General features: G+C 37.4%; 1 protein-coding gene across 2 annotated transcripts in view; it reads right to left on the minus strand.

Moving 5' to 3' along the window:
• Window positions 1–930: 930 nt before the first annotated feature.
• ATG5 (autophagy related 5) overlaps window positions 931–25,713 on the minus strand; it is a 70,829-nt gene continuing 46,046 nt past the window's right edge. Inside the window, exons 8-9 of one of the 2 annotated variants that reach the window (XR_006183034.1) lie at window positions 16,999–17,150; window positions 1,160–1,244 (exon numbers count right to left, since the gene is read on the minus strand). Coding sequence is in view for 1 of the 2 variants with exons in the window: in XM_042894956.1 (XP_042750890.1) it covers window positions 1,108–1,244 (137 nt within the window). In the remaining variant the exon portion in view is untranslated. Of the gene's footprint in view, window positions 1,245–16,998; window positions 17,151–25,713 lie in introns of both variants that reach the window. The other variant, XM_042894956.1, reaches the window with a different exon arrangement.

Genomic DNA, 25,713 nt, shown 5'->3' on the forward strand with positions numbered 1-25,713 from the left:
TTTGCCAAAATAAGGAAAGTTCTGTGCAGTGAGATTATAATCTTTCAAATTTCAGACTGATTGCCCAAGGATCGCAGTAAAAAACTAAACTCAGAAGCAAGGAAGTATTAGGTTGGAAAAACCCCAGCTTCCTAAAAATTAAACATTATTAAAAAGCAATAAATCTGCTGATCATCCTACAATTTAACTGTTTTCTTGTCCAGGGAATAAACAGCAGGATACAACAGTTTGCAACATTCGTTTACTTTTTTTTTTTTCCAAACTTTTTGAACTAATTAAAGAAAACATCCTCAGAGAAAAGAAAAATTAAACGAACACAAAGAAACGTCATGACAAATCCTGAGACAAATTATCCTACAACACTGCTTGTCTATGAAAACTGGTTGGAATAATACACATACCGGAGTACTCAGTGACAGCATACAAATCAAAAGTATTTGGAAATTATTAAGTTGTGCATGTTTTTAAACGACAAAACATGCTGACGGGTTTGCTTTTAAAATCTCTGGCTGTTTGTTATCAAAGTTAGAAGATCATTTGCATACCAATACACATACTGTAAACATGACATTCTCATTAAGGAAAGATGGGTTTACAGTAATTCGATCTTTTACAAAAAAGCTCTTGGTAACTGAATCTGCCGGTGCCTAACTCTTCTAGAAAACTAAACCAATGTTTCCACTCTCAAAGTTGAAACGTTACCGCGTTAGGAAGGAGCCCTGCCTATTTGGTAATCAGAAATATAATCGAGCGGCACATTTCCATTTGCTCTTCAGCTGACAGTTTCAGCTTCATTACATTTTACAAGAAAACAGCAGACTTGCAGAGGTCCTGTAAATTCTTTCATAACGCAACTGAAGTTTAATTACAGCGGTGAAGAAAAGCAGCAGTGATGCAAAATAAGATCAGCCCAATTGCCCTTATCTGATGATAGGATCTCTCTTCCTGTTTGGCTTGCAGCAGTGAGGACTTCTTGTTTTGTTTCATTTTTTGTTTTTTTTTTTTTTTCTGGTCAGGCTGCCTGTCTCAAGACTGATACAAGCAAGTAGTTAACATGCCCCTAGAATTCCACCTTGAGAATGATCCTCATACCAATATAGCCAAGTTTCAATCAGTAGGTCGGGGAATGATACTAATGTGAAGAAAATTATCTGGATAGCTCATATGTTCGCTTAGCCACTGTAGTGGTGTTTCCAGCATTGGCTCAATTCCATGAATCATCACTTGAGTCGTCTTCTCTCCATCTAATTCAAAGAAAAAGAGAAACCACTAAGTACATCATTCAAAGTTCACAGAAAGATTAAACATTTACTTATGCTTAATTTACAGTAGATTTAATTGGTGTTACAGAGTTCAGCCTTTAACAGAATGAAAAGCAGGAAGTACCGGCATGGAGAAAGCTGAGACTGGTATCATCTAAGAAAGAAACTAAGGTAAAATAATTCCAATTAAAAATTGGTTTAAAATGAAACTTAATCCAAGCACCATTCTTCTCCATTAGTTTCAAGTTTTATTTTTCTTACTCTTTCCCTACAGAAATCACACCTTGGTGTCAATACGTTTAAGGTATATCTATCCCTCCCAGACATAAGCCACACGAATATTTTTTGTGAGTATGCTTAAGATTAGGCTTCCTAAAAATTACTAATGACATGTTTTTAATGCTTAATATGCTTTCTGCTGAAAAAGAGTATGTGCAAAAAAAAAACCAAACCAAACAACCAAACAACTCATAACATATGTAATGTTCCTGCAGTAATTTTGTTTTGCTAAGAATAATTTACTTGAGAATCTAACAATGTTACTGAAAGTTACTCAGAAGACTGAGCTGGCACCAGCTTTTTCTCACTTAGTTTCATCTCTTGGAAAAGCTATGTTTGTAAATGATTCCCAGTACGACAAGGATATATTCTAAGAATATTTCAATTCTTTTTATTTATACTTGTCCCGGAGGATGCAAGTACTTTGATCCTTTGATTCAAATGATGGGAACCAGCTAAAGCAACTGACATAACTGCCACAAAATGAACTAAAAAAAACCTGAAAATGAAAATTTATTTCAGAGTCATGATATGAGAAGTGCATTTAAAATATGCTCCAAATAATGGTTAGGGGGAAAAAAAAAAGTAAGTGGTGACCTTCTGCTGTTTTTATACTATACTCTGGCTTTCTCACATGGACCTACCACAGTGAAATCCAAATTCAGCGTGCAGAAATACCACTGCCTTTTCTAACTGGCATTTTATCCCCCTACCATCTACAGAACAGACCAAACCAAACCAGTGTGTTGCCCAAGAGCTGCATGAGAGAAAGTAGAATATAGGATGCCAGAAGTACCATTATTGGCTCTTTTATTCAGCTCCCCCAGTTACAGCATAACTCCTACTTTATAAGACAGATAAAATCTTATTTGTGTTCAGTAGCCTCAATGCTTTGAAAAATGCCTGAAAAAGGCAACATTATTTTAGGAACAATCACTCTTGAATACACTGTTAACTTTATACTACAAACAAATCCTACTGCTGAAGCTGACAATTATGTTTGTCTAAAATAAAGCATCATATATTAGTTACATTAACTACGTATGGTATTCTATTCTGTAAAGATTGTTGATGAAAAATAGAAAGCTTGATTCCATGGATGGCATAGTATACATGTTCTCATACTTGATTAAGTATGAACAATTGCTGGTTTCTGCTTTCATTGCATTGCAGGTCAGAAAACAGCAGATCATGTAAAATAAATGTCTGGTATTTCCAACCAAAACAGATATTTACAGGGTTGAAACACTACTCATCAAGTACTACTCCTGAAGAAAAAAATTCCCAGTAAGTTTTCATGCTGAGAAGCTGAGAATATCCCACATTTTCAAAATCAAGTAAAATATATGTTCAACACTTTCAAACTAAAGTCAACCTATGGTATTCCATAAATTGGCCGTAACATTGATGGCAGATGTCTATGTTTCATAATATCAGTTAACTGTCAGAGAGATCTCATTTGCGTGCAGAGATGGCAGAAAATACAGTATTAGTTTGCAGACCTCTTTTACAGCAATTTTGTCACTGCATACAGGGGAAAAAGCCTTCAAAGCTCAGGAAAAAAAATTCAACAAGAGTTAAACTGTGAACACAGATCACAGAAGAATTTCTTGTTATGTGATAATATGAGATGTGTTACTGCAAAGTTTGATCACATCATACAATAAAACACGCACAATAATTCAAATGTATTATCATGCATATTCTTTCCTTAAAAAACAAACATATTCTCCACTTCTTCCCAATTCTAACCTTGTCCTTAAAACTTGTAGTCATTCGTACATTTCTTTCATCTGTAAATTTAGCAAGAATGCTCTTATTAATGGGCTGAGTGACAGAAACATTAAGAGTCCGGTCAGGACTTCTTCAATTCTTGTCAGGACAGTCTTCAATTCTTTCTTCCTTTTTCATCAGTGAATCATTCACAATCACTCTCCACCTGGACATTATCTGGTCAATGTAGTACCTCTAAAGTTTCACCAAAAAAGCCATTGGCTTCCTTACAGCTTTCAAGAATGCACTGTAATCTAATGCCAGAAATTTTACATATTAAAGAAAAGAGAAAACAAAAGATTAATCTGAAACCACTCTGCTCGTGGCAAACACACATTGGCTATTACACACGTCAGTGTTCACAAACAGTTCAGCCTAGGTCCAGATTGTGCTAGCTCCCTATGCACAGCTGTTTTTAGCAAAATCCTGCACTAAGATGGATCAGAAATTTCAGAATTTGAGCATCACCTTCTAACGATTGTAGGAAAAGCTTACAAACACTTTCCTTGACTTCTTTTTTAAATAACAATATTTTTGGATGTGTGCGTGTGTGTACTAACTTGATGCCTTTTGCTTAAAAATGAAATGCAATTTATCTGCATGTCCCCATTTCCTCTTCCCTACCCAACTCCATTCCTTTCTCATACAAATCTTTTATTCTGTTTCTCAGCAAATCAAGAAAGTCCCAGGGGTCAATGAAGAATTTATGCTGTAATTAGAGTCTACATTTCTGCACTAGTGCTGTTTGTGCCTTAGTATTATCTCTGACAAAGCATCACTTCTCCTTAAGTCTTGCTCCCCCAGAGGCTTGACTAAAGAGATCTTATCTACTAAATCCGTATTTACTGTTGCCTTCTTCCACAAAATCCTTTGTTTCTACTTTTTCCCTTCCTTTCATTACTATAGAACATAAACTCTCACTTAAGTTGCATTTACCCAAACTTTCTCAACTTTCACATTTTGAGTAACTTCCCCATTTTGATCACATACAGAGTCTCTCTCATACATAGCTACTCTATTTAACAAAAGCTGAAAACAGGAGATATGTTAAAAACTTTGCTGAAAAACACTCATTTTCTCAAGAGCTGCCTGTCTAATTAGCAGCCACATTACCACTCTGATCTGGGTTCTTGAAGATTTGCTAGCTTCTTCTGAAAGCTTCATCTACCTGGTTTATGTCTGTAACAGGTTTGCGTAATGCTTTTCTTTCCATTACTGTTTGTAAACTTTTAGGAACTGTAGATCTGACACACCAAGTATTGTTCTCTGCTGCCCCACTCCATATTCTGTTGCACAAAGTATAAAGAGACTATTGGAATGCCTCTGTAAAAGAGTACAAGTTGCTAAATGCAACATATTTTAAATGAGTGACATAAGATTTAAACTGCTTAATTAAGTAGAAGATTAATGCCATATCATTGGACTATGTCTATAAAAATTAGAGCTAATAACTTCGCTCATCTGTGTTGCATGAGGTCCAGACATGGAAAGATCAAACTGTCAGCACCCATTTTACAATGCAGAATGTAATGTAGTAAAAACCCCAGAATTTTCTCAAAAGCAATGTTAAAATTTTCTAGTCACCCCACTGACTTCTCCTTTTAAGTCAAGAAAAAGTTGGGTTACATGCTAGGTATCATATGACATACAGATGGTTTCTTTTACTTTGTTGCAAATTAAGGAAGAAGAAGAAGTGAAAATATCAGAAAAATGAAAGCAAGGCAATAAACATTTCATAGAAAATTTTACAATGTGTGTACACAGTAACTATTTCCATCAGAGCATTTACAGTATTACTGAATTGATGTACAAGTGATAAATACTGTTTCAGCATTTACAAAAAAGCCCAAGACAAAAGAATTAAGCCACCTGCTACCAGAATGGCTATTGAAGAACTAAGTGATTTTTCCTTTGGTTTCCCTGTGAAAATTCCTGAATTCAAAAACCAGTATAAGCCCCTGAAAGTCGGCAAATAAGCAGAGATTACAAAGTTTTACCAACAAACTTCACAAAGTTCCATCTGTAGAAGGCACACAACTAAGACTACCTGTTGCACACCAACACATTCTGGGGATATTTCAGATTACCTAACTTAGACACTCTAACTCAAAGGCTGCAACGTAGAGTATGCACCTGAAGGCATACCATGTCTAGTCAGAAGTTTTCCAACACTATACGAAAAGTACAGAGAGAAATGGTCAGCTCAGATTGAAAGGAAAGAAACAGATTTCTATCTCAGCGCTCCCAGTCAGGAACCCACCTTGATCCAGCCAAACAAAGCACTGGTATAGGACTCTCTTGGAGTTAGGCATCTGTCGGAAGGAAATGAGATGGTGGTGGTTGCTGCATCTCAAAAGAGGCCTTGTGAGACTGCCTCAAAGCTCTCCTCATCCTCAGGCAGCTCCAGTCCACTTCACTATCCATCTCTGGGGAGAATGCCCAACTACACTGTTTGCTCTTGCTAAGCTTCCTCTAAAACCCTCAATATTCAATAATTTATGAGAGAGAAAGAGAGAGAACAAAGAAAAGACAATACATAATCTTCAGGGAAGTTAGGAAGATGTGCAATGTCATGGTAACTCACGATTAGTTCTTCTGTTTCATTTAGCCATACAACTGCTTGCTAACTTAAACACTCAAAATCAGAACAAGAGAATTAGCTTATTCAGCATCAATTCAGACAGTTATACATTCTCCTGACGTAACCTAAATACTACCGGATGATCTCTATTTAGAGAAGAATTGAAGCAGGTGAAGAAAACCAATTGCCTTTCAAATGGATTCAAGTGTCTAGAAGCAGAATAGTGAGGATGAACTATTCCTGGCAAAGCAGCATATTTCAGCCACTTTGCACCCATATTAGCACCACAATGCTCAGAAATGCTACAGCTAGAAACCCCCTTTTACCTACCCAAGACCACTGTCTCTAGCCAACTTACATCACTGTGATGCACCACTTAAAACCTCATGGCTTGAAATGCCTCCATTCAGACTTGTTGCCTCTTACCACTCACAGATCAGGGCAACTTAGCTAGCTTAAATGCTTTCACTGCCAGATACTGCAAGACATGTGGGATTTAGCAAGAATTTCCCTAGTGTACTTAGAATCCTCTGTATGCAAGTCCTCTGCATATTAAGTCCCAGAACTGAGAGCAGCCATTAAAATGGACAATTTAGAACCCTTTCTTATTCAGAGACTCACTACTTACTAAACTGCCTTTAAAACCCCAAAAAGGGAAAACAGTACCTTGTGTTCCAAACTAGGAAATCAAATAATGTGCTTCTAGCATGATAAATGGCCACAGGAATATATTAGACAGCGATACTAAAAATTGTAGGGACTAAGAATAAACAAGGAAAATGTCATGCGCTATCAACCTTATGAACAATGTAACAGAAGAGGTTCCCAGCATTTTCAGATGTGAAATGGGCCATAAAAACTTGCTTGCTTGTCTTCAAAACACATCACAGGTTCTGGATTAGATATCACTAATGGTACTCCTGACAACAGGTTATATCACACAGCATAACAGGGAGCAAAGATTTCCCTCTTTTGTGACTCTTCTGTAGCTGCTTTCCTTTCCATCCCTCCTGCACTTCGCATCACCAGGCAGCAGAACAGCTCTTTAAGCGCAGGTACCTCAAAGCAGCCAAAACACTCCTCAACCATGTGTGCTCACAGATGGTGCTTTGCACATCTCAGAATCTGAAAAGACACCCTGACATCTTCATGGAGCAGACTTTAATCTGCCTCCTTAGGTTCCCTTAGGAAATTATTTACAGATAGGTAACCTTCAGTATTGTGCTTCACATGTAGCTGCAACTACCAAATCTATCACTGACAAATATTGTTGACAGCTTTTAAAACAAGTCTCTAGCAAGCAAAAGTTAAAATTTCCCTGAAAACTAATGTTTTTGTTTGTTTGCTTGTTTGTTTATGGTTAAGAGCAATGAATTGCACGCAAGTCTTTCACAGAAGACTACACTGAATAGCAAGCAAAAAAATTCAAAGCTTTTACGTTCTAACCTGTAACCACAAGCAGTAAGAAAAAACTGGATAGTGGTTGGAGTTACCCTCCCATTTGCAGGCAGGCCAGGCTGGTTACTTAGCAATATGCAGAGAAAAGACAGCCTCAGACAAGTCTTGTGGTCCAATGACTTGTGCACCAGTTGTAGGATATAAACAAACACAACCACTCAATGAATGTAACTTTGTGCACTTATAAGTAGGTCTGTACTTGTAAGTCTTTAAAAAAACAAGAACAAAACCCCAAAACTGCAATATTGTCAGTAATAGTTCAATTTGGTACAGTAGTCTTTCAACTGCTGGAACTGAAACTGACAAACAGCAGTTAGCTCTCCAAGAAAAACCTGTTCAAACAGAAAATAATCCCAATGTCTACAGCTTAAACTGATAATGAATAGATACTATTTACAGCAAAGCAATTACTTTTATTGCATGTGCCACAAAGTTGCACCTGCTCATAGAATGCTTGTAAACTTCAAAATAAATAAATACATAAATAAATAAACATCTAAGGGATATTTATTAAAATTTTAACACTACTTTTGTAATATTTAGTTTAGTCAGACACCACATCTTTTTTCATCTATGGCAAAATATTTCTTTGCTTTGTCAGCAAACTAAGCTATGGAATGAAATCAACCTATATAAACCAAATATTTATGCTTTTCATTTTTTAAAGTATTTTTTAAAAAGATTTCTGACAGGTGCACGTGCAACAGAAATGAAGTACAGAAATGCTGTGAGAAATCCAGATTTCACTGCAGCAGTGACCTCAATATAAAGGTCTCAAATACAAAAACATTTTGAACAAATCTTACCTACCCACTAGTTGAGTACTACCAGGTACTCAATACCTGCACAGTTTTATGATAAGTGAAGACAAAAAAATGTTGAGCTTGGTCTCATCTCAAGACCAACTGATCACATGCTCCTCCTACTGAGTTCAGCACATGTACTTGAAAGAGTGGATATTAAAAGTCTCTTTGCTAATACAAAGTTCTTAAGCAACTATTACTTCGAAGTCTAAAAGAATTACACATCCTATATCAAGTTGGATTTTTTTACTTTAAAAACTGTTTAATTAGGAATGAAATCTTAGTACAAGCTTTCAGAAGTTTCACAATAGTCTACTTCAATCAAGAGTCAAAGGCTTTCCTTACTTCTCTGAAGCACATCCCTGCTTACTTCTCTGTGAATTCAACTTCATTGCTACTCACAGAAGTTTCATCATTGCCAGAATCACTCATTCCCTCAGCAATCTTAACAAATTTTCCACCTTCCTTTAATCACACATAAGCTAACAGAATTCCCTTCCATTCCCCTATTTTGGAGTTTAAAGAGAAACACAAATGATGATATATTGGATCGCAACTGGCAAGATATGCTGTTCACTATACTCTGAGCAAGAATGAGAAAATAAAAAATCCGAGAAGCTGACTCTAAAATAGCCTAGCCACAACAAAAGCTTCTGTCTGACCTCAAAGCTTTAGAGGCTGATGTGTGACACGATGGCACAGCAATGACTTGTCATTCCTTCCTGCAAATCCTGCCAGCACTGGGGAAAGCCACCGATGCTGATTCAGGTGAAGAATTTATATACGGAAATATATGTTGAATACAGTAGTCAGAACCAGTTTTTTTTTTCCCCTCAAAATTACTCTGCATTTGGAACAAACATTGTTCCAAATAAAAGAGCAATTTGGGGAAGAATTTCTGTTCAGATTTAACTGTTCAACATGAGTCTAACTTAACCATCAGGTAGAAATTTTTAACAGGCAGCAATACATCTCTCATTTTAATCATTGAAGTACCATAAATTCAATTGCTCAAATTGAAGGTCATATCTTTCCAAAATATGTCCAAGGCTATGGATATTTTTGATATCTGCTTAAATATCACACACTACTTTTAACCATGGCACACTCCTTGCCCAAACACAACCAAAGCTAAATTAAATCCAACACTTTATAAATATACAAATACTTAAATTTTTTTTAAAGGAATGTTAAATTTTAGTCCGTTTGTCAAACAACCCCATAATCTCTCTCTCTCTTTTTTTTTTTTTTTTAAAGAAAAAATATTATTATCCTCCAAAATGAACAGTTCAAAATATCAATCTCTCTTCACCCTGGTTTATATTGTTATTCACATCACCAGCTCAATTTCACTCTTAGTCCCTTAATGTCATTCTACCAGAGCCCCTCCTGAGAACTGCTGCTTCTTAGTCCAACAGGCTATGGTAGAACTGGACCTGTGTCAATCTTAGTGAATTCTGTTCTTGCAAAGTACCTGACTATAAAAGCAAAACTGTAAAAAATATCTAGATTATTCCTCCATTATGATACTGCTGTGAAATTCACATTCACTGATTTGGAGCTATGCTTGAATTAATGCTGTATTTCTCTATGCACTTTTGATCCAGGCCACTTGGTTTATCTCCTCAGGATCTTCTTGTGGCAGATGGCTGAGATATTTATTATGTTAAAGGAGAGGAAACTTATCTTGCCACCATTCTCAGTATGATTAGATTCTCTGGATGATATTCCAGTAGTCTGAGACTTCTCCATCTACAAAATGAAAGTAGGTGAATATACAACATCATCTACATTAAGCATCATTAAACTCCGTGGGAAAAAATAAAGAATTTGGCATTATTCTTATTCATTATTTTCTTCAAGCAATTTTTCCTCTCAATTTCCTGACATCCTCTACCACAAGTCAATCTTCACATTAGATTGCTGCATTTCTGAAAAACAATTTGCCAACCACCTCTTACAGAAGTTTAATTAGCTTCAGAACAGCTTGTGAGAATTAGGGATGTGCTTCAAATCACACAACAGCTAGGCAGTAGGTACAAACAAACTAGAAACCATTTTTCTATCTCACTGAAAAAGTTCTTAGCTTTTAGTTTCAAACACCAGTAAATGCAGGTTGCATGAAAAGTTTTTGTTTTTTTTTAAATTATTCTTGTGTATTTCATAGCAGCTCTTAATAAAGTCGTTGTAGGTAATCCCAAGATAATTTATGACAAACCAAAAGTGCTTTTCTTCAACCATGAAAATTTTTGTATTAAAAAAGTTTTAGAATACTGAGTCTAAGATACTTCTCAAACATCCAAGCCCTAGGAAAAAAGTTATAAACAACCTATATAAGCAGCAAATATTCTGATATTCCTTCTTCCTTGCTAGTATCCATGCCTTAGCTTAAGCCTTGAACTAGTAATGAATCTGTGTCACTTTATACTGTACTCAAATTCACAATTAAAACTTTTTTTTTTTTTTGCAAAGCATTTAAATTTGGCTATGCATATGTGAACAAAAAGGGAAATTCTATGCATATTGAGCTACTGTCCACATAACAAGCAAGCACACAAGATTTGTATACGGACGACGAATAGGAAAGGTTGTGTTAGGAGTTGTGTAACTTTTCAAATAGCAGAACATTGACTTAGGAGTTAACCCTTACACGTACCATGCATTTAATCAAGTTTGAGGTTTTCCCTCTCTATACTTCCTACAGGTGACCTTCAGAAATTAAGGCTTAGTTGTGTACAGACAGGAAGCTAAATGTAACCAAGATGGTTCTTGAAAAGTTGAAGCATTTGATAAAGATTAGTATAAACCGAGTTCATTTGCTGTAAGAATTCGTGTTGCTAACTGTTTATAAAGACTTTTAAAACATCATTGTTTTCAGCAGTGTGGTTCTTCCAAACATCTAGCAAATTCTTACAAAATACAATCTTATATTTCATATGCATATGCACATATATGCACTTTTAAAGGTTTTTAATGGCATTCTTGAACTTTCAACCTCTATTTTACTTCATTTTCAAGTTACTATAATTCACATAATGCCTGCAAATATTATTAGATTGTAGCCAAATCGCCCACTTATTATAATTAACTTTTCAGCTACTCAAATGATGAACTACTCCTAGCAAGACAAAGCAAAGGACTGCTGTTGCTGCAACACTCAATTGAGAAAGCATCAGCAACTTTACTTGTTTTCATAAAGTCATGACAATATTTTTTAGTTTATCTGCTCAGTTAAATAAATCAAACTCACATGTGGACTTTCTGACATAATTATAATTTAAAAACATTTGCCTGAAAAGTGATAGGAGATATACACAGATCAAAGATCTAATGGTTGCTATTTTATGTTTTGCACCTTCCTTCATTTAATGGGGGGAAGATAAACCAGTTTTGCCTTTTTTAAATGCTACTTGCAACAGTATTATTATGAAAGTTAACCAAAGTAAACTTCACAAGCAACGTAAACATGAAAACGTGGATGAGCTCAATTAACCTGTAAGAACAGACAATTTTGTTCCATGTCTGACAAATTCTCCAACTTCTGCTAAGCTGATTAGTAAAAACCCAGCTAATTGAATCCATTGATGTGAAAAACCACAGGCTCAAATCTGTACTGCATACATCAAGCTGAAGTATTTCTCCTTCAGCCATGGCGCTAATAGTCAGTGGGGTCAGGTCAAAGAGGGTTAAAGTGAGTCAGGATATAGCCAAAGGAATACATCAAACACTGATTTTAAAAGGGCAATTAATCTTAGACAGAAATGCTTCCTGGGGAATGAGATCTCAATCTTAAGAGCACACTACATGATGTAGCAGTAAAAATGTACATATACAAGCTTAGAGAGCTTTCATCCTGTGATCACAAACAGAAGGGGAGTGCTGTTTGTCAGAGAAATACAAACTCTTGCTAAAATACTTACATTACCTTCTTCCAGACCCTTACTCATTGAAAAATAAGTTCTTTAATGAGTAGGCAATATAGTTTGCACACATAACATTTCTTTTTCTGTACACATACCGTAAGTTCTTTTAAGCAGCTAGTAGATTAAAGCATTTAGTGATCTCTACCACAACACAATTATTTACTCTTGAAAAAAATAGGAAAGAGCAGATAAAGAAGCAATGGAATACCTGACGGGCTATTTAAACAGAACAGTAATTTTTTTAATAAAGTCACAAGATAGCTATTTGTTCAAAGGTAAGATTACATATTAATTTTCCTCAGAAGGTTCATTTTAATTTTTCCATATCAAAATACCTGAAGAATTTGCTTCAACAACTCATACATTATCACATAACTTTTTAGACAAATTTTGACTTCTTTAAAGTCCAGGAAGTATTTTTTTACTTAAAGCAGAACTGTGGATCCATGACATTTTTATTCACGCATGCAATACTTGTAAACAGGAATTTGCTAAATTAATGTCATTAAGACATGTGGATAAAACAATGTAGGAACACGGTTCAGAAATGAGTTACAGCTTATTTTGTTGTACTACTATGTGCATGTAAAGAGCTGGCTCTGCAACCAACCTTCCATTGGAGGGTACTGATTCCTAATAGCAGGAGTAGATTTGTTTGTGTATCTGGTACACACGTGGTTTCTTTGCTTTAATTCATAGAATAACAGAATGGCATGGATGATCTTTAAGGTACCTTCCAATCTCCCTGCCACAGACAGGGTTGCCAATCACTACATCAGGCTGCTCAGGGTCCCATTCAATCTGGCCTTGAACCCCAGGGATGCCCCAGGGATGAAGCATCTACAGCTTCTCTGGGCAACCTGTGCCAGTACCTCATCTCCCTCTGAGTAAAAAATTTCCAACTAACATCTCTGCTCTTTTAGTTTAAAGCTATTCTTCCTTGTCCTATGACTATCAGAACACATAAAAGCTGGACTTCCCTCCTGTTTACAAGCTCTACTCAAATACCAGAAGTTCACAGTAAGGTTTCATTGGAACTTTCTCTTCTCCAAGCTAAACAAGCCCAACTCCTTCAACCTCTCTTCGTAAGAGAGGTGTTTCAGCCCTCTCTGTGGTCCTCCCCTACACACACTCCAAAAGCTCCACGTCTTTTTTTGTGCTGGGTACTCCAAGCCTGGACAGAGTACTTCAGATGAGGCAGAGTACAGCGGGGACCATTACCTCCCTTGCCCTGCTGGCCACCCCTCATCTGATGCAGCCTGCAATACGGTTGACCTTCTGGGCTACAAGTGCACACTGCTAGTTTACGTCCAGGTTTTGTCCACTTGGACCCCCAAGTCTTTCTCCATAGGGCTGCTCTCAATGAGTTCTTCTCCCAGTAAGTATTCTTATCTGGAATTACCCTAATCCACGTGCAATACCTCATGCTCTGCCTTGTTGAACCTCATTGGTTCATGTGGTGGGTTAAAAGCCTGTCCGGGTCCATCCAAATAGCTTTTCTTCCTTCTATTGTATCAACTACATCACTCAGCTTGGCATCATCAGAAAACCTCTTGAGGGTGTGCTCGATCTAGGTTGTTGATAAAGATGTCGAAGAGCACCTCTCCCAAGACAGACCCCTGGGGGAAACCACTCATCACCAGCCTCCTCCTAGACACAGAGCCATTAATCACAACCCTCTGACTGCAACCATCCGATCAATTATTTATCCACCAAATAGTCCAGCCTTTAGCTCCATCTCTCTTCAATTTAGAGACAAGGATGTGGTGCGGGATCATACCAAAGGCTTTGCTCAAGTCCAAACAGGAAACATAAACTGTCCTTTCTTTGTCCACCAACGCCTCAATCATAGAAGGCCACCAGATTGGTTACGCATGATCTGCCCTTGACGAAGCCCTGACAGCCCTTGACACTGGCTGTCTTGGATCACCTCCTCGACTCATGTGTGCCTTAACATAGCTTCCAAGAGAATCTTCTCCATGATCTTCCCAGGCATAAACAAGAGGCTCACCTGTGTACAGTTCCCTGGGTCTTCCTTTCTCAAAAATGGGAATGATGTTTCCCTTTTTCCAGTCACTGGGGACTTCACCTGACAGTCAATTTCAAATATGATGGAGAGTGGCTTAGCAATCACATCAGCCAATTCCTTCAGGACCCTGGGATGCATGTCGTCTGGCCCCGTATACATGAACACATTCAGTCTCGTGAGGTGATGTCTAACTTGCTCTGCTCTTTCAGTGGGAGCGATTTTGATCCCCTGACCAATGCTTAGAGGTTTAGGGACACGAGAGGAGTGGGAAGCCTGACAGCCAGTGAAAACAAAGGCAAAGTACTTGCTGAATACCTCAGCCTTTTCCATGTTATATGGAAGCAAGTTATCCCTTCTCATTTAGGGTAATAGGGTAATAGGTAATAGGTACACCCTACTTTTCACATCTCTCACCAAGATCAGTTTCATTTGCATTTCAGCTTTCCTGATCCCATCTCTTCATGTCTGGACAGCATCCCTGCATTCTTCCCAGGACACGTGTCCCTGCTTCCAATCTCTATGCATTTCCTTGCTTTCCCTTTGTTTGACCAGCAGGTCAGTCATGTCAGCTTCCTGCCTTCTCGGTTTGATTTCTTGTGCTGAGGCAACGGAGAATTCTTGTGCTCTAATTCCTTAACCAGATGGAAGTTTGCTCACTTGAAATTCAGGGCTATGATTCTGCTCTATGCCAGAACCATATTCCTATAGACTGCGAATTCAACCAGGGCACGATCACTACAGCCCAGACTGCCTCCAATCTTTACCTCTTCAATGATCTCCTCAGTGTTAGTAAGCAGCAGGTCCAGCAAAACTTCACCTCTGTTTGGTCTGTCCAACACCTGGTCTAGGAGTTTCTTTAATTGTGTTGCTTTCCCAGCAGACATCTGTGTGATAGAAATCCCACATCAGCATGAGAGCCGGCGAGTGCAACGCCTCCTGTAGCTGAAGCAAAAAGGTCTCATCAGCAGGCTGCTCTCAAACAGGCAGCCTGTAGCAGACCTCAACTACCAGAAGTCCTTTACTGGTCTTAATTTTAACCCACAAGCCCTCAATCTGATCATGAGTGTTTCTCAGAGGCAGCCCTTTGCAGTCTATTCACCTCTTCCCAAAGAGAGCAAACTTCCAGTGAATAACTGTTTGCATTAACATATGGGACTTAGCGAAGCTTCTTATCATATTTTGCCATGGTAAGTGTGCTGACAATACCCAACGAGGAAAAAGGGCAAGGGGTGCAAGAGACATTCATATCTTCAATGACAACAGCATCTCTGTAGTGCCAAGCCACTATATAAGACTTCAGCTCTGATACAAAAACAAATTTCACCTTTCTTGCAAATATTCTGCCAAACAAAAATATGATTTACCCATGAAATGTGAAGATACCAACATCTTTGACTAAGATGAGCCATTCAAGAAGGGAGTACCTACAATTAACAAGCACTGCTGAATCCTTATAGAATGCAGTAAATACAATACAGTGTTTATTAGTGGTGTATTTCATCTTACATTGTTGTAAGGCTAATACTTTTTCACATCCAGCCTGGTCTTGAATGCCTCAAGGGATGGGGCATCCAAGCCTCCTTGGATCACCACCCTCTGTGTGAAAAACTTCCTTCTAATATCTAACCTAAACTTCCCTTGTCATATTTTAAAATCTTTCCCCCATTTAGCAGCTTCTCTTCTTTCTAGCCCTGTAAGATGTTTATCTCCTGTGAAAATCAGGTTACACGTATATGCAAAAAGGCAGAAAGAAAAAGACTGCAAAGGAGAATCAAGGAAAACAGGAATGATTTTACTTAGCCCCCAGTAAGGCTACAGCACATGAAGCTAGTTTAAAGATACAGGAGTAGTTCATCAAATGGACCAGGACACATTCTCTTTACCTCGAGGCAATTGCCAACTTGAGCCTGATCAGCCAAAATTATCTCCCTAGCCACAACAGAGATTCAGGGTATATAATGGTAGGACTAGGCTTTTAAAGTAAAAGAAGGTAGATTTAGGTTAGATAAAGAAATGCATCACTATGAAGGTGGTGAGATACTACAACAGACTGCCCACCCGAGAAGCTGTGGATGCCCCATCCCTGGAGGCATTCAGGATCAAGTTGTATGGGGCCGTAGGCAGCCTGATCTGGCAGGAAGCAACTCTACTCAGAGCAGGGTGGTTGGACTGGATAGTCTTTGAGAGGCCTTCCAAACCAAACTATTCTAAAATTCCACTATCTACATTGCTCACTGAGAACATGCCCTCTGCTGTCAACACACGAACACTAAAGTTTTCTGGTAGAGCATTACTTGACCTAAAGCACAGTCATATCAGAGAACTGCTTAATAGTCATACTGTGAAAACATCAGGTGTTCTAGTCTTCTTTTGTATATTAGTATAACTGAAAGCATGGACAAAATTCTGTTGTTTGTACCGTAGTTCCTGATTGAGAATTTTACATTGGTAAACCTCCACAAAAGCTTACTACTGTCTCCTGAAATCTCTGGGAAACCTGCTATAGTCTCCAGTTACATCTTCACCAGTTACAGTATTAAAGGCAGCACAGATTACACAGCAAATGAACCTATGATTCTATGATACGATTATCAGGATGATTAACATACTGCAAAAAAAAAAAAAAAAAAAGTATTTTGGAACATTGTTACATCTTCTATTAAACTAACTAACAACAACAAACATGTTAGTCTACATGCCTTGTATACTATAGCTGTTGCGGTCAGGCTTCCAAGAGCAAAAATAGGAGAAGCTACAAGAAAAGCGCTTTTATTTCCTGTGAAATTTTTGATGCCTCAGTCTCTCATACTGAGTGAACTGTTCTTGAGATGTGAGAGACTGATTTTGATCAGAATTCAAAGAAAGCCCAGTTCTTAACTCTGCTACTGACCTCAGTGTGACCAGGTGCAAGCCACATCACCTCTCTGCGCCTCTAATTCCTCCTTCCTTTTTGACTCTTCACTCATCTTTTGTCTAAGTGATAAATTCAGTGGGAACACACTGAAATATCCACACAGTGCATAAAGAACCTGAGGTCTCCTCCTAAAACACAAAAAATATTCCTTTTAAAACTAGAAATTCACCACAACCGAAACATTTTGTGAAGACGCTTTTGATTCCAACAGATCTCCTACTAAAACACATATCCAAACCATATTATTGACATAGCTTGTCCTGTTTCTAGTAGGTTTCCCAATCTTTTCTTGACTGCCTAGATTTTCAGATCCACAGCATTCAATCAGGAACGTGGGGACGGCACCTCAGATCTTCCAAGAAACGTAGCTCTAGTACAGCCCACAAAGTATGCAGCACTGGGATGGTAATAACAACTCTCATCTGCAGACAATTCTAGAATTGCTGCCTTATAGTTTCCAAACGGAATAAAGTCAATTTTGAAAAAAGTTATTCTGTTCTGTGAAGAATTTTACTTTCTCCGTTTTGTACTACTACTGTTAATAACAGACATATAAAAACTATTCAGGCACACTTTGTTGTGCCTGAATAAAGGCACTGGCTTTCTGACAAATTTAAAGAGAATAGTCTGGAGTCTGATACTAATAAAACTTATTGGGTGGCCGACAGAACAATTTTAGCTGAAGCTTAACAAATTTCCAGAGGTTTGTGCGAGAAAAAGGATTATTTCTTTATTTACTGCACCTCTTTCTGCGTTCAGCTCTTTTGAATGTGTGTGCAAGTGCATGCTCAGAAACCACTTTTAAGTCACAAAAAAAAAACCCCAGCAACACACTATTCTTGTGATATTAGAAAAGTTGCTGAACGGAAAAGACTGGAAAGGGGAAGAGGGCTCACAAGAAGATAATCCTCATATGGTTGACTGAGGTGAAATTGGAGCAGCTTTAAAACAGCCTCTGCTGCTTCCTGAGAACTTCCATGCAGAAAAACCACAACCAGCTTGAGATCTCCACTTTTTTGAGGGCAAGAAGATTTTTTTAGACAGAGAAGTCCTCTGCAAACAAAGAGCTTGTTTAGAAATGAAGATGGTTAACAAAAAGGCACAAACATTCTAACTATCAGAATATTTGTACCTTTATACATGGTCATGACTACTAGCTATTAGTTCAGTAATCTCAAGCCATCCTCTGGACTTACATTCCTTTTGATCAAAAAGTTCTACTGAATCAAAAAGCATGCAATTTTAATACAGAAAAATAAAAAATATTTCCACTTCAACTTAAAATAAGGAACTGGGTCAAACAGGTATGAGAAATTTTGGGAGGAAGAAGGAAATCAGCTACAGAAGCATAATCTAAGCAGATGGCCTGGTGGACAAATGATGACTCAAGTCAAATAGGAGACAGTGTTTGTGATTATGTCCTCTAACACTGAGAGCACCATTGAGTCAAAGACACAAAGAAGGCAGAATGGGTTAAGTAGTAGCCTAAATTTTAGTTCTGACTTAACAAAATGAGTCTTGCAGTAGAAAAGGCAGTGAACTGGAATTTGTACTAGAAGTGAGGAGAAAATGAATTAACAGTAATCAAATTCTAAGCTTTTAAACATCTTTTTGCGTGTCTGCACACTACAAGGCCTGTAGCCCTTTACAATATTATCATATCCATATGGGAAAAAAGTGCAGCCATTAAACTGCCTAAGACTGCGAGTTATGCTTCTGTATTTAGGTGGCCTGGAAAAGTATTTCAACAACACCACCTCAAAAGAACTGAAAAGCGAAGGCCAGCCCTGCAAAAGGCACAATCAGACTTATTAGCTAAAGACGTGGAGTAAAAACTTCCCAAGTCAGTTCACAAGAAGCAGTGAGTAGTTGGACACTACTGAGCTGCTCCTCTCCTTGCTTTGTAACTCCCACAGGAAACCCATGGTCCAGCGAGTTCTGAGCTCTGATAGTTTATTTCACTTCAACCAAAGGGCACTCATACTGTATATACTTAACTCCTCTACTACATTGTCACTTGCATAAAAATTAAGAACCCACACGTCAAATCTAATCGAAATTGTATTTTCAGTTTGACTAATTTCCTGGAAGTCAGTGCTTAGAAAACTGAGGGAGAACAAAAACAATTAATGTGTAGCCTCTCATACAAAATACATTTTAAAAAGCTGAGAGTTAATTGAAAGCAGTTGATCACTAATTTCTACAATATCATTCAGTGAAGCAAGCCTTAAGAGAAAAATTCTGGAAGTCTTTTTGATCCTCATTTTATTTCTGAAAGAACTAATGACACTGCTGTAGAAAGAGGTCAGTTCACACAGCTTTTCTGAATGAACAACAATGCTGTGAAAACTGGGATTGATTGATAGCCTACTGTTTGCGTCATTATGTCCAAATGTTTACCATTTGGGGCTTCAAGGAAGCATGAGACAAAAATCAAAACAACTTTTACAAGGACTTCAACAACACTGGCAAATTAAAATTGCATCCAGAATTGTTTAGACGTGATAGCAATGGAAGAAAGCAGTTTCCTTCTGCTTTATATAATTTTTTATCTTAACATTATGCACAACGTCTAAACTTTTTGGTGTGGAAGAGGAAAGAAGCCTTTCCCTCCCCCAAATTAATCCTGCTTTCTACCATTTTAACCCTTTGCATTTTCAAGGCATTCTACTGAACACAGCATCATACTGTGTACATTCTCTTCTATTAGGATGAGTCACCATTCCTAACTGAATCCTCGGGAATAATTCCAAGGGAAACCTGCAAGCATGAGCTGAACTTTTTCTGATTGCTGGGAATTACTGACTTTTTTCCCCGTTGATACTTCTGAAAGCAAAGGTCCCTTAACTGGCAGCAGGAATCCCTATCATAAGGTACATAAAATCAGTTGCAACAGACAGATAACACTCAATTCTATTTATCCATAAAAAATGACATTCACACTGTAAACAACATAGCTTAATCTAACTAACTGCAGTAAGACAATGGTAAAGTGATAAAGTAAGATGGTAGGGAAAAACAGCCGCGATTTTATCTCCCTTCAGACACAGACAATAAATTTTGGCAGTTGGCAATTTTAGAATATGTAACATGTTCTGCCATGTCATCCATATGATCCTGTGCCCTATTTATAAGCCATGTGGTCTTTAACATCTTCTCCACCTTAAGTGCACACACACTGTAACAAAGTAGTCCAAGAGACCATAAGCAGTACCAAGTTTCATCTCAGCCTGCAGAGCTCCATAATTCACTGAATCATGTTTGCAACAACAGTAACTCAAGGTGGTTTTGTTTGTTTGTTTTTAAAGAAGACTGCTTTTCTAGAACCAGAACTGCTGCCATTGCAAGTGGAAGTAGAAAAGACATCTGTTAGGAGCTTAGATTTAAGATGACATAGTACACAGTCTACAGGAAGAAAAAGTTGAATGTTTTGACTGGTGGCTGGAAAGGATCTTCATAGAATTTCTGGAATATAAAATAGTGAAATAAAAGGGGGATATTGAGTATATTACTCTGGACTACCCTAAGTAACAACAACATTCACCTTTGTAAAAGCTGAAAAACTTTTAACTTAAATTGACAAACGAAAACAAGGGAGAGATGGCCCCTAGTTGAGACAGTTCCTAGATAGATCTTTTGTTTTAATATACAGCAGCACAAAAAACTTTGGGGGGAGACTCAAGGAAACCAAAGTAGGAATATATGTAACAAACATGAGAAGAAAAAAAGGATGGAAAGCAAGAAGGAATTAAAGCAGAAATGACAATGAGATAGTACTTCACTGAAATATCTACTAGGAAATTAGCTGAAGTTTGAAAAACTACAAAAATAGTTATATGAATCTTACAGTCATACAGAATGTCTTAGTTTGGAAAGGACCTTGAAGATCATTGAGGTCCAACCTTGGGAAATTTTAAAGAATGCAGTAGATTATTAAAAGAACAACAAATAACAGTGAAGTATGTCTATAATAAAAGTTTTGAAGAAATGTGATGCAAAAGAAAGGAAACAGCTGTAGAACTGTCAATACAAAAATAAAATGAGTCAATACCTGTTGGTAAGGAGATTTGAAGTAGCATTACCCTTCCATGATGGAATCAAGATCAGAAACAGTTAAACGCTGCCCAAAACTAAAACGACCAACTTGCCTTCATTTTATGTGTGAATAAGTAGGTAGAAACAAATGCAAAACCAAAAAACTCCACACTCTAAAGATCACTGCAACTGAAAATTAAACACAGGTAGCTTAACGTGCTAGCAAATCTCAAAGATTCACCTCCAAAGATCTAATGAAGTTAAAACGTTCACCATCCAGTAAGGATAGCTAATAATTCTAGGAAGTCAGAAATAGTAGTATATGAATAGCAAGTACCTTTATATATTACCTAGAGAAGCACAGACTTTCCAAGTCTGATCTGCAGGTAAACACAACCAATATGATTAATGTTAATACCGAAAGTTTGAGAAATTCAATGGCTTTTTGGTGCTTGTTCTATTTCAAACTACTGCTTTTCTTCCCACTTTCTCATCATCATTAGTAAGGTAGTAGTTGCTTGACAGTGTTTTGACAAACGGGTTATAAACTGCTATGCTATGACAGAGATAAAACTATTCAGCAACCCAGAGAGTTGTGTACTGTACAGCATTCATTGAGAGGGATAACAAACATGTAACCTAATAAAGGAGCAGCTTGAGGAGAAGCAGACAAGTATATGCTGCAGCTAATAATTCCTCAGGTTTATAGACTATACACAATCTCAACATATGATAAATGCCTTGAATAAACAGCTTCTTAATTTAAATAAAGCACACTACTAAAACAATTATGCACAGTAATATCGATTCGGTACTTCACAAGAACATTTGAATTACATGTGTTTTAATGTCACCATGTAATGTTCTCTGCTCCTAACAGCATTCTTAACGTTGTTTTTTTTCAACAGTTGATAATCAGTGTATGTATTAAATCCATGTATATAAAAATTATTTTCATTGAAATATTTTCTCAGCGCAGTTAAAAGAGAGTCTTAATTACATCCATATTTCCTAAAGAAAAGGCATATAGACACCGTGGGTGGTTCTTGAAACAGTTCCCTCCCTCTTCTTGTGGTGGTCATTAAGTGTCTGACAGGAGGAACAGCTCACATATAGAACTACAAATGCTGTGTCTGAAAGACTTATATCTTCCGTGTTCCCACGGCATGAAGCTCTGTTATGGGTGTCATCATAGACAGAAATTACCATGAAGCTTCCAGTTGAAAAGTCATTAAAAAAGACAAGGCCATACAGGAAAAAGAAAAGAAAAAAGTACAACAGATGGAAGAAAATGGAAAGAAATATAAGCTCATACTGACCGTACTGCATTAACGAAAAGATGTAGCAAACGTCACCAATGCATTAACTTACCAAAGAGGAGGGTTAAAAAACAGCCTTAAAAAATTACCCAAATTATTTTCTGGAAATAAGAGAAAGACTGAAAAAACTGCTTCACCAATATCTAGTGTGTCTTCAAGCATGCCTTTGATTAGCTACTAGTGTATTTTCTTTGCTCACAAAACAAGTGAATTCTGAACTTTGATAATAAAAAGATTCAAGACCTTCCTGTGGAAAGTCGTACTGAAATAAAAAAATAAATTTTGGACATAAATATCCATCTTTTGGTGGGTGAAAGAGAAGAACAGTAATGAGAGGCCTAAAACTTTACTACAGAGTTCCTAGCATTTGTGCATTCAAAGCCTAAGAGCTCTCACTGATTCTAAGTACAAATAATCAAGCTTTTCAGCGGAACATAATTTCACCAGAACTCTCTGGTGCTCCCATCTTTAAAATCACTTATTTCATACTACTCATCCTGCCTAGTATCCCGTGATAATGAATTTGTTAGTGGAGAAAGAAACTAATACCATTCCAAAGAGCAATAATCAGCTGCCTTAATCATAACACTTCCTGAAGTACATTCATTTGCCATCTTTCATTTCAACAATCCAGAAAATGATCTTTCACTACACAGACAATAAGATGTACCTTGCCTATCCAGGAAGACACAAATCTCAGAGAATAAAAGGAGGGAGAGGTGGTGGGGACCAACTATAAGCAGTAAAATGATCAGTGTGCACGTGTACAGAAACCAAGACTGCATAGGCAATCTACATTTCTGGCATCTTCTAAATTTCAACTATTCAACCTCAAATGAATATAACTACATTTGAAAGAAAACATTTGTACATTGCATCCCAGATTTCCAAAAATGTTTGCAAATTCTCATTTACCAGCAAAGTGGTCAGAAACTACTCAGTTCCACAATCTTCTCTGCATTTTGAGTTGATGGGCATCTACTGACAGAGGTAGCTCATTAATTTCTCAGTGTATCAACAAGAGAGGAACTGAGTTTGACTGAGTTGGTTTAATAGAGATTACAGCAGCACAGTTGTGCTGAGATTCAGCAGTAGCAGGATTCTATTCTACCTGTCAGAAAAGGAGGAAGTCATCCTAGTTATAGTCACTAATATTTCTGCAATTAAAACTCAAAAGTGACACTATGCAGACTGGTGAGTTAGTGTTTAGAGGGTTTTTGTTTTTGTTTTTGTTTTTTTGTGGGTTTTTTTTTTTGTTTGTTTTATCTCAATGATACAGAGAACATGACCATGTAATACAATATACACCCCATACAAATACAAAATGAGATGAGTACATTAAGCCAAGAGAACAATCAAAGCTTCTTCTTACATTCTAAGAATGGAAACACAATAACTGTGACCTATGTATCAGGAGAGAATTCCTAAAAACAGGTGAGATAATGCATGAAGGAGAGCACTGCAATAGTTCTTAGTAGGACTAACTTTAAGACAAGCAAACTGAACAGGGTACACAAAAATAACTGCTTAGAGCTAAGTCTTATACGTGTAGGAGAGTGGCATGAAGCAATAAGGGAATTAAGCTAAAAAAAGCCTTAAAAAAATAAAAAAGATTTACATCACTGAGAATGAATGGCACTCTGGGAGCATCACTAGGAAAGTCACTGGAGAACACTGTAGAGATGAGTAGCAGAAGTCAGGGAGAGACAGATCAGACTGAACTGAAGCACACATGGGAAAGGTAGCTGCTGACTGCACAAAAATAATCACTCAGATCAACCAGCATTTTCTGTTCTTTCCCTCCCTTTTTCACCTCACCCAGCTACATTTTCCCAGTGAGCTAAGACAACTGGATGGCTGATTATCTTAGGTCCCATCCCTCACTTATTGACTAAGCTGAACCCCCAGGGAACAGTGTATGATGAACTGAAGCAGTCAAACCTAAAGCAGTGCTACCATTCATACATCTTCTGTTCACTGACCTTCCTCATGCATGTCCCTCAGCAGTAAGAATCACTGTTGTCATGGGGCATCCAGCTACTAAGATCCATTATGGAAAATGACCTTTCTCAATCCCCAATTCTCAATCTCAATTCTCCATTTTGCCCTAGTTCCACAGTTTAATGCCTAACTCCCTCTATCTCTGTGACTGCCTATCCACCCTCATCTTCCCATTAGACCACTAGAGACTTCTCAATTTTTAATTCAATTTGTTTCTCCAAACAGGTCTCTAGACCACCTGAATCACTTTACCAGCAAGATCTCCAGTCCTAATCCAGATGCCTTATACAATCTCAGTACACAATCTACTTGAAATACACTTCTCTTCCTCCCTCGTTCTTTTATCATCTCACATCCTAATTACTCTCTCTAGGTGTTCAGTTATGTCATTTTTTGTCTTTTGCCCCATTCTCTTTTATCCTACTGCATTGTTCACAGTTGCTCTCCTCACCACATTTCATGATCTGTCATTGTCTTCCTGACTATTTGTTCAGTCAGTCTACCTCTCCTTCCACAGGCTCTTTGTACCAGTCTATATCCACATCTCCCAAAGAGTTCATATTATTTTCTGCTTTTAGCTTAGACAACTTTCTGCTACCTAATAGATGAGGAGAATGGTCAGAGCATAAGAGGAACAATCAAGTAATAAGAAACTGCACTGCAGGAAAAGAATCCCTGATAGCTCATATCTACACAAAGAATCAAGTTAGCAAACGCTTCAGTTTGCAGGTTTCCCAGTAGAATCTTAAGGATCAAAGGTAGGCTAAATCTCAACAGATTTATACAAAAAAAGGTAGGCATACTCCAGTAAAAAGAAATCCTTCTGCCAAATTTCAACCTTCTTAAGTGCAGAAACAGTAACTCTCTTAGTTTCTTTTCTATCGAGTAATTACCATTTTCTGAGTAAACAGCACAGTTTTTTATTTTAGCCTGTAAACAAAAAAGAAACAAGCAACTGCTATAGCAAATTTCTATCCTGCTATTAAAGGCTGGTGCATTTGTCAACTTCTGGAAAAAAAACAAATTAATGGGAAGTGTCAAGTAACTGGTACTCTCAAAATTAAATTACATTAAGCATCCCTTATATCCTGAAATAACTTCTGTATAAATGCTTTTGAGGGTTTTTTTTTTCCACTTGATTTACGCTCCTGTCTTCAAAATTAAAATACATATTTCTCATCCATATTTTTAAATTCCCTTTGTTTGTTTGTTTTCACTACTGTTTCTAGGATCCTGAAACTCAAGTACTTAAAGATGGCTAAACTTGCTTGTGCCCACATTCAAGCATCCATTTGCATACTGTTTATACCTTTTGGACAGTTAGATAACATCATTC

This window comes from Lagopus leucura, unplaced genomic scaffold (genome assembly GCF_019238085.1).
Source record: "Lagopus leucura isolate 7727_CA_CO unplaced genomic scaffold, USGS_WTPT01 Super-Scaffold_73, whole genome shotgun sequence".
Lineage (NCBI taxonomy): Eukaryota > Metazoa > Chordata > Aves > Galliformes > Phasianidae > Lagopus > Lagopus leucura.